Source organism: Homalodisca vitripennis, chromosome 2, assembly GCF_021130785.1.
Source record: "Homalodisca vitripennis isolate AUS2020 chromosome 2, UT_GWSS_2.1, whole genome shotgun sequence".
Classification (NCBI taxonomy): Eukaryota; Metazoa; Arthropoda; class Insecta; order Hemiptera; family Cicadellidae; genus Homalodisca; species Homalodisca vitripennis.
Genome location: NC_060208.1, coordinates 181,187,779 through 181,205,585, shown reverse-complemented (window position 1 = coordinate 181,205,585; position 17,807 = coordinate 181,187,779). Strand labels below are relative to the sequence as shown.

Genomic DNA, 17,807 nt, shown 5'->3' with positions numbered 1-17,807 from the left:
ACTACAATAATGTCATCGTGAACTATGACTATAAATTAAAAAATAACAAATAAAAAGTCTCAACTTTTAATCCGAATGGCACGGTATGCATAATTTAAACGGTTCGATTTACACGCTTTCCATGTTTTATAGCTTCCCACAGTTTCTTCCAGTTACAATTCAATTGTAATTTTGGTAGCAGTAACAATGAATAATAATCAAGATAGCTAACAGCCCAAGCCTGTTGGGGCAATGCTCCGTGGGAGTGGCCATAAGCGGCTTTTCACAATGGCCGAGCAGATGACAGACGGCCCGAGACAATGGAGTGTCGCCGAGCTGTAGCCTAAGCTTGTCACGTCCTGCACGGGTATTATCGTTAGAGGACGGCCGTTCTGCTGATAACAGTTACGCAACTGTTTTCCAAATTACTCATATTTCAGGCATTAAAAATGTCTTTCATTCATAAGTTTAAATTCAGTGCCATGTTGCATTTATGTATAAACCGTAGGTTCACTGAAAGCAATGTGGATTCTAGCTGCATGCACTTTCTAGTGTTGTACATATCAATAATCTACGCAATAAATGAGCAAGATTGGTCTACTCATTACAATATTTGTCATCCTGCTTAAAAATTGGTTTATTTTCGTAAGCTGTTGTGTGTACGGTTCAGCGTCTTGGATGTGGTTTCTAAGTAAACTTTAGGAAAGAGCTTTACAGTTTTTTGGCTTCATAATACGAGAGATAACTTAATAGTACTTATTTGTCATTTAAATATAGCCAGGAAAAATGTTATTTATTCTACACCTAAAGTTTTGAATAATATACCATCTGATATAACATCTGCACAATAGTTAAGCACATTTAAGTCCAGGGGTAAAGCCTACTATTATGTAGAGGATTTATTTTCGTAATCAATGAACTGCACTAAATCAAAACGCGTTCCTGTGATTCAAATTATATTGCACTACCAGTCACCCGCAGCTTCGCACCCAACTTCATTTCGAAAAATGTAATTTACACCATGAGTAAATTATTTTTAAATTGAATTCCAAACAATTGATAGTGATAGTCACTAAGATAAGTGATAGTCACTGGAAGATGATCTAATCTCTTCATATATTTAAGATTTATGTTTAAAGATGGAATCCTTGAGTCGGAGAGTGAAACTGTTTTTCATAAATACTTCAGAAATTTCCCTAGTAGATCTCGCATATATCATTGTATTTTGTTGAATAGCTCCAACGATTTCATTAATAATTTAACTATTTTAGTCCTTAGCTTTTTACTTAAAATACTTATGATGTAGTACACGATGGTATTTTATTGAGGCTGATTAAAAAAGCTACACTCAAAATGACACTTGTAAAGTGTATCTGACTTTGACAATCACCTGTTTGAATTTGGATGAATTATTATACTTATTATTCTTGGCTTTGAAAGATAGTTAATAACATATTTATTAATAACATATTTATTTTATTCTGGTCAAGTTAGATCTATAAATATAATGTATAATGGAGTGGAAGGAAGATTTTAAGACCAGTGGGGCGTAGTCCGGAGGGATTTTCACAATAGGCATAGGGACCCTAAGAATGTTCAAGTAAAAATTCAGTACAATCGGTTCATTGGTTTTTACGTGATAAGTACCTCACGCACAGACACCATTAGATTGTTATAAGATATAATAGTATAGATTATGTAGTTTCCGGTTTGTGGCCAGTGGAACGTACACTAATTAGAGCCACAGAGATGTTCCTTCTCTGTCAAAGAGCAAAAACCGACGTCACTAACTTCTGGACAACTCCTTAGACGTCTAAGAGTAGTACATCACTAACAGCAAATGTCGAGATAAAGGATTAAATTCATTATTTCGTCGGCGGTATAGTTAATGTAGAGGGTTATCTTGGAGTGGGTTGGGCTCTCTAGTGTTAAGGGCTTTATCAAAGTTCAATGGTATAGTCTTGTCTTCTTTGACAGTAGATGCTGCAACAGAGCTACTTCTTCCAGAGTGGAACCGAGGTATTTTGATCTCGGCAGGAGGTGGCACGGCCCAATCCTCACTTATCCAGAATATTCACTCCGGAAGCCGCACAGAAGACCTTGGTTTAAGTACATCAGAGGTTTTCAGCTCCTAATTCTAGAGAGAGACAAATTCCGAAACACGTTGTTGGGATTCGCTTATTATAATACTAGTGGCATAGCAAGATCGTTAAAAATCATGTACGAGATCTTATTAGATAGTTTGCTATGATTGACTGTCTTATTAAACTTCCTAAGCTGACTTCAGATGTCTAATTGGAAGCCCCTTGAAGAAATGTAAACTATAATTACTAAAAGATTTGAGAGCCAAGGTGATAATCTGAGTAAGTGCCAGGATTGGACGTGAACTGTACTGGAAAGTCGGATGGAAGCGTGAATATCGTGTTATGGTGGAGTTGTCTGAATGTTAAAGATCTCTTGGCCACCTACGAACAGAGTGTGGAGATGGCGACCACACGGATGGACTCGCACAAAATCTATAGACGTTCGCGTTCCCACCGGCAGAGTTCAATCTATCAGCCGGTATGACAAGGACAGGCGGTTATCTGTGTAATTGTGGAATCAGTCTCTATCAGTAATGATTGCGTAGCGCCTGATTGCTGATTGTTCTCGTCATGACCTCTCAGACGGTGGTAAATCATCGAAAGGCAGGCCACCGCTCGTGACATGCCATGCCATGCCGCCGCCGCGCTGTCAGGAAGTAGGTTTAGCCTATCCGTTTGACGGACTGTGATTAAAATTGTAACTTTCATGTAGGCATTAATTCTACATGCTGCGTAAATGTTGCAGTAGCATAATTCTGATTTGATTTATAATTCCTTATGCATAGGTATAAGATACAAAAGGTAAATTAGTACTTTTCAGATCTATATCAAACTTTCTATCCTTTATAAATAATGTTAAATTATTAGAGGATAATCTTATTCACAAATATAATTTAATAAGGATAAAAAAGTCATCTCCTTGGAGACTTTAACGAGTGATTTGATAGAAGTTGTGTGTTTTATGTGATTTTACAGTAAAATAAGATTGTATTGCATTGGTTTTTTAAACGTCGCAAGTCGTAGAAAACTGTAATTTTTCCTCTTAGTACTAAAATTTTGTTTAAAATATCTGTAATAGAAATAATATTTCTATTGATTTAAGACTCAGTAGGTGGAACTTTGAGATCAGTTTTAAATTCATTCGTAGTTTTCTTTTTTAGTGTTTTTACACCCTCACAATCTCTGACATTACTGGGGTGTATACATGTTCAAATGTTTCTTAATACTGTTATTTTCGAGCGCATTCTATTTTCTCAGAATACAGGGTTTAGCCTATTTCTACTTCTTTATAGTAATATTCATTTCCACCTATGTTTACGGTCCAGACCTTCGTACACGCTAGCATACTTTAAAATCGCCAATAAACACATTCATTCAAATCAAATCAAATAGTTTAATCGCAGTTAACAATATACATTGCATATCAAAAGTCAATTTTCATACTTAATTTTTTTATTCATCCTACATCAGGCATTTTTATTAGGTTTGACAAACTTTTTATAAAATGAACACCTGCCTACGAAGGTAAATGTTCATAAACCATCGTTCTGTGCATTCCTGAACGGTAGTTATCTCTGCGTCTTTTGAAGTCTCGTAATATTGCACGGTCAAAAGTGCTTGATTGTGGTTCGAACTCTGGAAAGAGCGGATTTGCTGAAGCGCATCCGAGAAATAAATACACTTGCAACTTATTCGCCACCGCATGAATAAAAAATGTTAGAGCAAGTGGATTGAGCGCTGACATGAGTACTGACGGCGACTGTGCGGGCGAGTCTAAGTACTGTACAGTACGCTGACAGGTTGAGTTATGGGTCAGAGTCGGTGGTCCGGCCCCGTGTTCTCGGTGTCCTCAACTATTCCGGCCTAATCATCGCCCTGATCGTGCGCGGGTAACCGATATCCTGCACCGTGAGCGGGCAGTGTTACACCACTCCGCTGACTTGTGGACCGAGAGTCCACTGGCGATGGCGACAGGATCTGATTGGCTCATTTGTGGAGAAAGCGGGGCCCTAGGTCCGTGACTTATCGGCGGAGCGTCTTCCTGTATACCCTAGAAGAGCCCTCATAACGAGAGCACAAATATCGTATTTATGATGCTGTAGAATAAACTGATAACGGAGTATCGAAGAAACGATGATCTATACGGAAATTAGTGTAACTTCATGACTGTACCCGGATCAGTGAAAATTGATGGTGCTCAATATATTTCTTTTTCATTATTATTAACCGTAAAAAGATCCAGGTTGTGCCTACAATAGGAACAGGAAAAAATTACGAGACTGGATGGCAGTAGTGGTTGCATGTCCTTTCTTTTTTCATAAAACTGAAAACTGGGTCAAAAAGACAAAGAAACAAAATTTTAAGTCAATCTTTTTATAAAGAGTTGCCGATCAGATACAGAACGATTTTAAGAGGACCTGTCGGTTCTTTAATAAATAAATATAAATAGAATATTAAAGATATACCGAATTCCACCCAATATTACTTTTTTATTTTTACATCATGTTTAGTTCACGAAATATTAAGTAAATTAGTAGATCAAATAAAAATTTGCAATGAAGCATTTGAGTTACACCTATGGAAATATTTTGTATAATTGTCCATTCATTTTATTAAGATGGTGGGATGGGTTTTAAAGTGGATAATTTTCTACAATTTCAGCGCCTTTGCCCTTTAATGAAATGTAAATAAAAACAACCTAAATTATAAAACATTATTTTTGCAAAAACATTTATATGCGATGTTTTATATATATATATATATATATATATATATATATATATATATATATATATATATTAGAACTTTTATATCCTTACCTTTAGTTATTGTTTACGTCCGCTTGATTACAAGATACCTTATAATATTAATTTAAATGCTTACAATTCCTTGTAGAATAATTAAAAATATTTTTCCGTTTCCCTCAACCTCTTAGGTTTCATAACAGAGTAGTTGTTTGAATAATACAATGTCCGTGGAGTTAAGGAGGGTGTTACAAAACAAGAGTATGGAGAATTAAAATATTGTCACCTATCGTTGACTTTTACTCTTTTTCTTTTTACTCTATGAATAAAAGTTGTATATTTAAATCTCATATTGATATCTCAGTTAGTTTACAGATTTATTTATTTAGCTATTTTTTCTTGCCATCATGGTTACCCATAAGGCTGACGCAGATCTTATTCACTTAGCTCAGCCAAATCTTATGCAGTGACAAGCACCATACTCGAACTCAGTGTTGCCTTCATGCAAGATTATTGACAGATAGAGCGACAATCATACGAAAAATAACCTGTTTTGTCTCACAGGAGACAAAAAATAGATTATGTCAGCCTACTGAGTGATACGGTTGAACGACGCTGAGACAAATTCCGTGGTTGGACATGCACTATCGTAGAACTCATTCTTGTCTATGTAGAAATGAAGTTTTACGGAAAATGTTATGTCTGCAGATTCAATCTTTCTTGAGATATATTGCCATATGAAGATTAACGTTCATTAAATTGAGTTTTATATCAGTGTTTAAATAATAAACGTCTGCATACGAACTCACCATAAAATGACGTTTTAATTGTTCGGATAGTTAGGATACATGTGTTAATATGTCAAGCTAAATTCTCTTATGGGTGTACTATCTATGTTGGTGCACAAATTTATTTATTCTGATATTTTGTCGTTGTCATCACGATTAGCCATAAGACTGATGTAAAAATATTCTCTAGCGCTCGGAAAAGTCCCATGGAGTGACATGCACCTTCCTCGAAATCAGTGTTTGCATATAGAAATTAAGCAACATGCACAATTTGAAGTTTGTAGGTCAGTTCGTTATCCATATATGGTGTGGATAGAACTTTGTCCAGTCCCTCAAGTGGTATGATTTTCGCTAATGCTCAGCCAATTAACACTGTAGAGTTGTGTTCCTCAATCAAACAACAAATCGGTCTGCTGGTTTGTTTTGATACCTTAAATTTTATAACTAGTTTAATAATGTTTCAACGTTGCTACTGTTTTACAATGACCATATTCTCTCTAAAAGACAGTCATGCAGATCAATGAGTCTTGTAAGTGTGAACCCCGGTAGAGTCATATTATTCAGCTCTGTGACAAATTCTGGAATAGGCTCTTTCTCCTGGTCACGGATATAATATATTGTTTATCGAGCTTGGTTAGCACCTCCTATAGAGCCACTTCGCCGGTTGGCCAGCGAATAACCGAGAAGTATCTCCTCGTAAATGCTCGATGGACACGATGCGATGTCGTTGTGCCACCTAATGTCCACATCATCAGCCAAGTCCAATGTCAAGATCATTACACTTCCCGTCCAACATTAGCCATTAGGCCTAAACTGCCCACCTGGGCGCATTTCCCAGAAACGACCCACGGCCACAATGTCGTCTGGTCCAGGATGTTTACCCCTGAGGATCCTACCTCAGCAACCTTTTAGCCCATTTTCTCGACATAAGTCCAAAGCAAACCTTTTCAATAGTTAATTAATGCTGAACGTCAGCGAAACCTATCACTCAAGGGGCTGGAAAAGTTTAATTTCTGCCTCTCTGTCCCCACTATATCTCGAAATCTAACGGATATAACGGGTATTAATTTATCTTGATAATTAATTTCTATGTTAACAAAACTGAGTTCGATGAGGATGCCTGTTACCCCATGGGATTTGGCTGAGCGTTAACGAATACTTTTACTTTGAACTTACGGGTAACCATGGTAGCAACAAGAAATTGGCAGAATATGAAATTGTCAAACAAACTTTGTACAATTATATGCGATTATAACATGTGACACTGTAAATCATAAAGTAAAGAGGAAATATAACAGACTGAAGGCAATGAAGGCCGTGAAAATACTTGGCTTCAGCGCTCTCTTTAGTTGTAGCAACCTTGCTAGCTTACCGTAACTCTTGTTTTTCAATACTGCAATAAAACCTAACTTACCAAACAAAATTATGAATGTATGACATAGGTATCTTGAACAAGATTTCATCTATACACTTGGAAGTTTGAATGAAAATTTATTTCTATAGGCAACCTATGGTGGTACATGTCCAACCATGGAATTTGGCCGAACGTCATTGAAGCCTATTATTCAATAGGCTGACCCAATTTCTCTTGTCGTGGTGGGGGGGGAGGGGGGGGAAGATGTAAACATTTCTTTTTTGTGTGAACGTGTGTTTGTCTATCCATTTGCAGGACATCTAGAGAATGAAATGAGTTATATGTATATATATATATATATATATATATATATATATATATATATATATATATATATATATTTAAATTTTTGCTGCAACCTTAAGGAAATATGGTGTGGCATACTCTTGTATAATAATGATTAACTATCGGCAGTGTCACTTAAAAAAGGTGTCGTTCCCTGTCTGTCCGTGTGATGACTCTTGGTAGAAAGATCCTGGAAACTTTAATTTGATATACATGTTTCTCTGGTAAACATATTGTTTTCCTAAATTGGTCTTACTAGTATCCATGGTGGAATCAAGAACATTCCAGAATATAAAAATGTATTCAAAACTTGAGTACAGACATATCACATTAATTTCATCATGTGACATAGCGTCATATGCGATTAGTTACCTTTTTGGATTGTTTGGCGGGACTTTCTTTGCGTTGTGTTAGGCTCTTTTATACTCCTTTGGATAGGTTAATTTAAAACACTTTCACCTATTAGGGGCCTTAGATTAATAGAAGTAGAGCATCAAAACTCTAAACAATTGATAGTATTTTCTGGATAAACGCGATCTTCATTTATTAGTGAGTAGTGAAAATTGGTGTACACGAAAAAAAAAGAAAAAAAAAAACACCTTAACATTTTGCATTATTTTAGAATAAAAAATATCTCCATAGTTAATAAGATATAGTTTATTCTATATTTTGAATGAGAGGTAGCCATAAATAACTTTAATATATTAGTATTGATTAGAATAAGTGTACGTTGGCGACGACTTCTGTGTTTTTAAGTAATGGGCACCTAGTTTGTGGCAACATTGAATATTGAGGCGCCTTCAAGTCAATGATACTTTACACTCCACGTAGACGAGACTCCGTTGGTATTCAAGCGCCTAACATTAGTAATCCACTAGTAGTCATAAGACAATACAATGTGTAAATTTTCTTCTTAAGTACTTTACAGCATGCGTTATTTTACCAATCATGTTTAATTCTTGAATTGAGACTCATAAAAGTTGGACGTGTGACGTGTTTTCCGTCAAAACCTTTTAGGGCCTTATTTTTGGTTGTAGAATAATATTATGGAGTATATATAATTCTTAAAGTGTGATTAATACGTGTTCAAATCTTTTAGAGTAATTTTTATAGTCTATACTTTTTAATATCCAAAAAACGATGTTTAAAAATGAGATAAAAAATAATGATTAAAAAAAAAAATTACCAAACAATTTAATAGCGTTTGGATGTGTATAATTACATTTTAAGTGAGAGATTTTGCACACTAACTCTACGACCATAAATATAAGTGGGTAAAAACGTTTGAGGTTGAACATTGTTGTTACGGGAATAAAAATTCAATATGGCCGTCAGTATAAAATCAAAAGAATATTATTAGCAATACAAAAAATTATATTAAGAAGTAAAGTTAATTGACAAAACGTACTGGTTCCACCGAGACTCGAACCCGGATCCATAATTTGGCGGGCGAGCATGCTATCAGGCTATTGCGTCTAATATAAATTTAACGATGACAATAAAGGGTTTTACAGATGTTTTATGAGTGAGAAACACGTAAAACGAGTAAAAAGTGAAAACTACATAAATTGCCTCTTTTCCTAGTAATGACAAAATACGGCCCAAGGCTAACCCGTGCTGATCAGATGATTTCGCCAAACTGTGCTGAGCCGACCATTCGTGACTCGTTGTCTATCCTCCGCGCTCAGCAGGTATCAGCAAGTTACTCTACTCTACAGGTCACATGTCCATTTTACAGAAACATAACCTGTGTACCGACAAAATCTTTACATAACTGTTACGTAAAGTCATGTGTTTACCTCGGGCTCGGGGCTGCACGACCTCTCCTGTCAGTCACGTGACGGACGGACGGAGGTGGTTCGCTCGCTGATATCGGGAAGGCCTTCAGCTACGAGAGATCACGGGAATTTGAGTGGGAACCTCGCACTGTTCCGGGATAGTAACGCAACGATCGCAGGTCATGGATATATCGCGAGGTTGTGGTTGAAAGAACTCGGTCTTCATGTAATGTATGCTTCTTATGGTGGTGTAAATCATATTGCACAAATGTTTGACTGTTAGCAATATGGCTATGGCGTCAATGAACGTAAACAAGTCGATTTGAAGTAATACTTTTGTATTATAATTACATTTAAGAGCTACGTTTTTGACAAACTCACAGTTTTAACTCTTATAACATTTGTTCTATAAACAAATGTCTGTAGTAGATAATATAAAACTTCAGACTATTTCCAACAATTTTAACATGTATTTTAATGGAATAAATGTTAAATGGTGGATAAAGAAAAGATTATAACTAATTCGGCCTTCGACTTTTCTTCATTTTTAAAGATTTAAGTTTTACCATTTTCATAATAATGAAGCTAATATTTTTTTTAGTTAAGACGCCAATATTGAAAAAAACTGAATTATTTAGTGATACACGTGGGGGAACTCTTTTAATTTAATAAGTAATTTAAGTTTGTGAAATTCACTGTGTCACATCATAAAATACTGATTTAAAATCATATTACCACGAAAATAAATATACATTTCCCGTTTTTCAAGTGTACTTGGCTCTATTTATATATACGAATATATAGGAATTGTATTTTTATTTTCTTAGTAATATATTTTAAATCAGTATTTTACGATCTGACTCTGTGAATTTCACAAACATTAAAAGACACAGTTCTTGTGAAATGTATATGTTTGTGATTTCCATGGATTCTAATCCAACATCCTTCAGCCTGTTTGAGACGTTGCCATTTTGAGGGAATTTAAAATTTTTAGAGTTTATGTTACTATAAGTATTGGGTTTTAATAACATGTGTTATTATTGTAAAATAATTGCGGAAATGTATATAGTAATTGAACGAGTTTTCTTTTAAACGCCTTCAATTTTGTTGTATATTAGACCGCGACTGCTCCGAAATTGCGTTACCAGCATTGAAGGCGGTAGACACTGTAGTGTCAGAAATTTCATCTCAAGCTCAGATTTCTTTGCTTTTCAATTTATACAAATTTGTGTTAGAACTGGGTACATTTTATAGATGATTACATATCTAGTAACCTCGACGATTGTATAAGACTACAAATTGGGTTTGTCAATTCGATACCAAGGTGTGAAATTTGTTTGGTTGACTTGGTATTAAAATCACATATATGCAAATAATTTCACTAAAACCGTTCTATCTTTCTCTCTTGTTATCAGACAACATGGTAACACTGCATGTACGTCTTTCACATTTGTACCCCCTGTGCCGGGTACACTACTGTTTTCTTCGTTCAAATCCACCTATTATCCATTGGCTGAAAGGTGAAACTATAACTTCTTTGAATTTGTTGTGAATGACATTGTAGACTAGTCATCGCGGTCTCTTTGGGTGTTTTCTGATCACATATCCTTGCATGTCCACTGACCATATATCCTTGCATGTCCACTGACCATATATCCTTGCATGTCCACTGACCATATATCCTTGAATGTCCACTGACCATATACTCTTGGATGTCCACTGATCATATACGAGTATATCTTTGCATGTCCACTGATCATATATCCTTGTATGTCCACTGACCATATATCCTTGGTGAATGTTCTCTGATCATAATGTGTACTTGGATTCTTAGGGAATGGCCATAGAGTACTTCAAATGAAAGAAATGTTAGTAAAAAGAGTGGTTCAAGTGCCACCAGAGCGAATAAGAAGCATGAGTAATTCTGAAAATTCATTAAATGCGTGCAAATGTTTATTAAGTTTAAGGCACGTAAAAGTATAACGTATTACTCAGAACCTTCAAAAACTGTAGTCTTTCCGAGTTTGTTTGTTTTAAAATCAGTAAGATACTCCGTATATTCCCTACCATGTCTTATGCTCAAATCAAAGTTACATTGAATATTATAATCAAAGGCCGATTAGACACCATAGATTAAAAGTAATCAAAAGGTAATAACAAAAACGCATGCAGGTTATTGTTGGACTAGATTTGGATACTTCTGTTTTGTAACCACGTACCACTTTGTTTCGATTAATTGACATTAGCAGAGCCGCAAGTGATGCACTACCACGTATTTGCCAAACGTTGAATGTATCCAACGAATGCTCGATTGTCTGGGTCGACTGTGGCGCCATCCGTGTCCACGGGCTACTGCAGTAACTATCTCAGCTGGTCTCAAAACACTTTCACGCGCCCTCCGGCGACCACGAGCCGCGTGGGTGTGGGCGGCCCGGCCGGTGCCTGATGAGTTTATATAAACATAAACAACACATCCAGCCCGGCCGTTACGTGTACGATATGGACGTGATTCTCGCTCGTTACCGCTGCCCGAGGTTTACTGACCGTACAAGTCGAAACGTTGTGCGATGCCCATCGCGTTGATCCTATTGCGTTGAAACTGTTAGACGATGAACCTTAATAAGTTACATTTGTAACCCTTTATGGACAACATCGTATGTGCTTGTGGAATGTTTTAAAAGTAGATTTTCTGATATATTTACAAACTCGGTAAAAAAAATATTACAAGCGTATTTTTAACATTTCCTAGTGTTGGTTTATTAGTATATATATATATATATATATATATATATATATATATATATATATATATATATATATATAAAATATACTCCTTTAAGTGAGTTATTAAAAAAATAATGTTAACAATAGGAAATTCCAGCAATAATTAATATATTATTATAGTGTTTGTTACATGCATGTTTCTGTGAAATTTTGGTTTTGCCTATATTTTTGCTTACGACAACCCACATAGTGGAGGCAAAGTTTTAGTAAAGTCAAAAGTCAAACTGAATTACTTATTAATGAACCTATGTAGATTTGGTACTTTTAATTTTTGTAGATTTGGTAGACTTAAGCGCATTCGAGCATTGTTCTACATGACTACTATTATTACCCACTGTCTATCGTAATGCGACATCAATATCCCATTGAGCGTGCATGTCAATATAACATCACTCATCCACAAATGAGACATCCATTACAAGTAGTTTCAAAAATAAATTTTCAGCTTGTTGTTCAACCATCTATACAAAATGTATTTATCACAGAAGAAACATTAGTTCTTACAATAAAAATGTAACGTTCCTGATTGCTCATAATTTATTATTAAAAATCATTTTGTAAATTATATGATTTAGGAAAACAGAAACTAAAAGTACAGTACATTTTTTATATGTTCCGTAACACAGTATCAAGCTGAATTTGTAAGCTAAAGTATAATAGTTTTTTACAAAAAAATTATAAACTGTTTTTGAAGCAAATACTTGTTTGTAATATCAGTCCTTCTATGTAAGGACTTTGCTGTGCTGTAAACGTAAGTTGAAATTATAATCCTTTTCAGGACAATCCCGGAAGCGTCCACTGTAGAAACCCCGGAGACTCCCCAAGTCCTGGACGAGCCTGCTGAGGAAGCTTCTGTAGAGCCTACATTAACAGAGGATAAAGGTAAACTTAGTTCTTAGTATCAAGCATGTTTTCTTTCTTTGCTTTACTTGTAAACATTTTAAAAGCTGGAAATTCTGTTTGTAACAATTGAAAAGTTACATTTGAAATATAAACAGTTTGAAATCCATGATATAAATCTTACAATGTAATTATTGTTTCAAATACCTTGTACTTTGTTAATGGTTCATAATTCTGAAAACGTATCAGTTCAATGTATTGCAATCTCGTATTGAGTGCCTTCACTCAATGTTTCTCATGGGTTTGTGATGCAATAGGCATACATAAGAATAAGTGCGTATCGTAAATCTTAAGACGGGGTAACCGAGAACAATGACCGTGATATGTTGCTCAGGTTCAAAATATGTATGTGGGATTTAAAACAAAAATTTGTAAATATAAACAGTAAACTCGTTGAGGGCCTTAAAACGTGAAAGTGCCAATAATAATCACACAAAAATCCTAAAAATGGGTTTACATACGTGTACATAAAAATTATTTTAGGTCTACGAAAAAATGAAATTTCACAGTGAACTTCTGAACCAAATCATGCCGGTAATAATAGTATGAGCTTAAAACATAATATAATAAAAGTTAAATGTTAAAATTCTTTTACCCACATTTATAGTAGTTATTATTGCTAAAATATATATGTTATTTGTCCTTTTTAATTATACAAGTAATTCAAGTTATACAACAAGTATTCTTTACTTTAAATTTTCACTTAATTCTTTTTGCAAATAAAAATTAAATAAATAACTCTTGTCTTAATTTAAAAGCGGATTTCTACAATACAATACGCATTTATAATCAATCGTATAGACGAATCGTAAACCGCTATAAACAAATAAGCTGCTATTAATTTGGTTAGTAGATTGAGAATAACTGTCTGAGAAACTCGCGCGTTCAAGTAATCAGTTGTTTGAAACTAAATTGTTTAAAAGAATACTTTTATAATATTAAAACTACAACTGTTAAGTAATACAAATGTAAGTATGTATAAAAAATTTGTCTTATTTATATGTTTAACACGATGCTTTAATGTTACGATTTTGTAGGGTTCAAGTGTATTATTTGTGAAAAAAAAACAGCGTTAGTATTACAGAGTCGAACGTACTAGTCAAGGAGCCGAGAGGCATTTTGTAGGATATAACAAGACATCCCGGTTTTTATTGAAATCTATTGAGGAAATTTTCTCAATAAAGAAATGAATCATCAACTTCACTAGTTTATGTGGAGGTAGAAATGGGTGGGTATAGTAAGGGTAAGTAACAAATGAAACGATAATATTTTCTCAGATAATATTTTTAATAATATCTGACATACAACTTGATAAACAGGCTGGAAGTTGTCACTTAAAGGGTCTGTATGTAGCTTACGCTGATTTAAAACGTATGTACTTGTCTGGTGCTAAGTTTCAAGTTTGTCATGATGAGAAATATTATCTGGAGAAATGATATTTTAATTTTGTTTAAACCATTACGCTTCCACATCCACTTCTACCTAAACTAGCGCTACTGACGATCCATTTCATTCTTAGGGAAATTCCTGTATCGATTTCAAGAAAAAACAGGTTGTGTGTTTAAACAATGAAAATAATTTCATATCTGTTCCTACTATATGGGAATGCATTCTCGGTAAGCTGAAGCCTACCGTCTGGCAGTAGCAACTTGTCATACTGTCGGCTTTCCGTTTCCTAAATGCCGGAGAAGCTCATGCCACCAGCTTGTATCGCGCGTAGGAGGATTTACTATTTTATACATATTTTACTCTAATGTGACAGACTGGGGTTTGCAAAGTTCATTCAGTAAGAGCAAGTACATCTTAGCCATGAAGAAACACGCTCAAAATACCCCAGACTAGAGACAAACTCTAATGCACAAATTTATATTCTTCATATAAACGTTTTCTGATACAGGCATTTCCCAAGCACCCGGAAATACCAAGGAATTATACATGCTTAGTCACGTCGTTGTGTATGTTTCTTATGCGTTAAACGTCTAAGATGCGTAGTAATTTATATACCGCCAGATGAGAAACTGTCTTTGAACTACTTATCTAAGAGTCTACTAAGTCAACAATTAGGATATGACTAGTATCCATATTTTATGAGATTTTATAAAATCAAGTTTTAGTATTCAAAATAAATTTTGACAGAGATTTAAACATATTTGTTGTGAAAAAACCTTTAATTTCTTTGACAATTATCAATAAACAGAACATTAATACCAGAATCTTTACGACCCGTGATATTGGCAGTAAACACCAGAGATTTAAACATATTTGTTGTGAAAAAACCTTTAATTTCTTTGACAATTATCAATAAACAGAATATTAATACCAGAATCTTTACGACCCGTGATATTGGCAGTAAACACGTCAGTTACGGTCAATTAGTGACACCGAGAACCACGATCTGATTGATCTCGCAGTGGATTGTACCCCAGCTCTGTGGTCTCTCTGTTAGTGTTTGTGGTTGTCGGAACTGTTGTTCAATCGATGGATATTTGTTATTATGATTATCGAAGATTATTTTGTTGTAGAAGGAGAGTTCACGTTGTTGCGAAGAAGAATGTGTGACAGTAGACAATGCTTTATCTGAGTTCGAAACCGTTTCCTGGAACATGATTGAAGAACTAGAGAACAATATAACAGGATAAGATTACATGTTCTCTCTGGGTTGCTGACAGAGGAAGGTCAGGTAATAACTGACGGGTTCCACGGACTGGTGAAAACGACGTGAGAAGGAGGATTGTGCATGAATGCAATAGTAGTTTCCACCACTAGGAGCAGAAGTGGTTTTCTTTGAGCAATCGTGTTTTACGCACGATGCAAAACCGTGGTCGGAAGTATGACTAAGGGCCTTTTGCTCCGTGTAGTGAAAAACGGGGTTAATCATACAAGAAAAAAAATTAAAACTTACTAATAGTATTTAAATTTTATTACGTAATAACTCAAAATAGTAATACTATCAAGTTTACATATAAAAACAGCTATGTTTGGTCTCCAGAAGCAACAATAGCAATATTTGAGGTTAGACACTGAAAAAACTTAATTGTGTGTCAGCTTCTCAAGAAGCACAATCAGAAGGCTCAAAGAGAGCATAATCAGACCCCCCCCCATAATACTGTATTGTATTTTGCTAGGTTTATTATTATTATTATGTGGTGTTGAGTATTCATTAGCAAAAAAAGTTTAAAATTGAATAGAGGGCGTAGCCTCAATGTAGTCGGATTAGTGTACAGATTGTAAACGAAGCCCTTGGTCATTTATGACAGGAAGCTGTAGGGTAAGTGATACTTGTAAATCAAAAGAATCAATTTATATTTGTAACAATTTATTTACGGATTTTATCAGTTTGCATCGAATCGTTACGTTTAGATGGATGTTTCTGACGATGTCCGAGATCCTTGGCATGACATTTACGTTACCCTCTGTCAAGTAAAGGTCTGCAGTCGTAGTCGTGTTCGTGCCGCCCCCGCCGCACTTACACTCAAACAATACACTCAACTACAAGTAAACTTTAACAATGCGGGACTTCCTTATCTGTCTAGCAATCGTGCCGGCGACGTACCACCATAGCAAGGTGACCATCAGCAGATGAGTACTGTAAATATCGTGTATTAGTCAAAAGTTTGGTACGATTATTGTTTATTTATGCAAACGGTTTCCCACTACACATATTTTATACAATATTGTGAGGTAAATAAACTTAAATTAATAAACTAAAAAATAGGTTCAATCTTAACAACGAGGGGAATAGAAAAACACAGTTAAGGCGTCAAGTGGCGTCTGAGACACACTTGTCGACTGGCCGAAGATGTCAGCACTGCTCGCTAGCTCGTTGGCGTCGTTGAGAAGACGAAGAATACATCCGTGTTGGCCATAAGTAGTGGGCTGGAATCGTTTAGCGAAGAGACTCTTGGATCGAGTCGGAGACGTTAAAGTCGTTAAAGTCTAGAATCTCGATCGATAAAGTCCGTTTAACAATTGGCAGAGGAATAACTGTTCAAGAATTAATCTCCGCTGACCAAGAGTCTCAAGTCCAAAGAAGAGTTGTAGTTCATTAACTGGTACTTCAGAGTAACGGAAGCCCATGCATGTCCGGGCCAGTCGCACCAACCTCATTTGAATTCTATCCAAAGGATCAGTGCGTTTCCTCATGTAGGCAACAGATCCGTACTGCAATAATGGGCGCACAACTGTCTTGTAGAGCGTGATCAACGTAGAAGGTGAAGTAAAGTCTCAGGACGATCTGAAGATGAACCCAAGCTGTTGGCAAGCTTTGTTGGAAACATGATTATGTGTCCGGCAGATTCCAAGATGACGACACCACAACACCAAGGTCCTTGATACTATCAACTCTGCCCACGTTGGAATCATATAAGACATAATCGTCTTTGAATAACTGTGAACCCCGTGACAATATGAGAGCTGCCCATTTCCCGACAATGAGCCCCAGACGGTTTTCAGCACTCCACAACACAGCTAGACGGCAGCAAGAGAATTTTGTCACTAAATACAATCATCTGCAGAGATAATCCTACTGAAGATATTGAGATCGTCAGCGAATAGGATGCATTGAGACGATATTGCTGTGCCAACATCGTTGTTAAAGAGCGTAAACAGGAACGGTGCTAGATGCGAGCCCTGTGGAACACCCGATAGAACAGGAATCGGTTGTGATAGGGCACCATTATATTGGACTCTTATGAACTGAATTAAACAGGAACAAAGCAATATAACTGTTCCGTATGAAATATTTATAGCTTCAACTAGACATATAATTGCTTCTGGATTAACCACGCTAAACCTGTTGAAGACCTTGGGACAGTTATGGACCGAGCATTAAAGGTGAAGGTTAACCCTAAGTGTCCGGGTCAAAATGTGACCACGCTTTTAGCTGCTGGTGACAACAGATAGCTGCAAGACCCGGTAATGGATTGATCCAGGGGGGGGGGGGGGGTGGAGTGTATGTTATGGCTTACTCCCAGGTGACCTTGGCTCGCCGAGGCGGGGTCAAGAAAGATCGCGAGCGAAATTAGTACCGCGATATACCTGATTAGTTATCT

General features: G+C 35.8%; 1 protein-coding gene across 1 annotated transcript in view; it reads left to right on the top strand.

Annotated features, from left to right (window-relative positions):
• The window catches only part of LOC124355120 (mucin-3A-like), a 385,609-nt gene that overhangs the window by 71,209 nt on the left and 296,593 nt on the right, over window positions 1-17,807 (top strand). Inside the window, 1 exon segment of the mRNA XM_046806081.1 lies at window positions 12,635-12,738. Within this exon segment, the coding sequence (XP_046662037.1) occupies window positions 12,635-12,738 (104 nt within the window).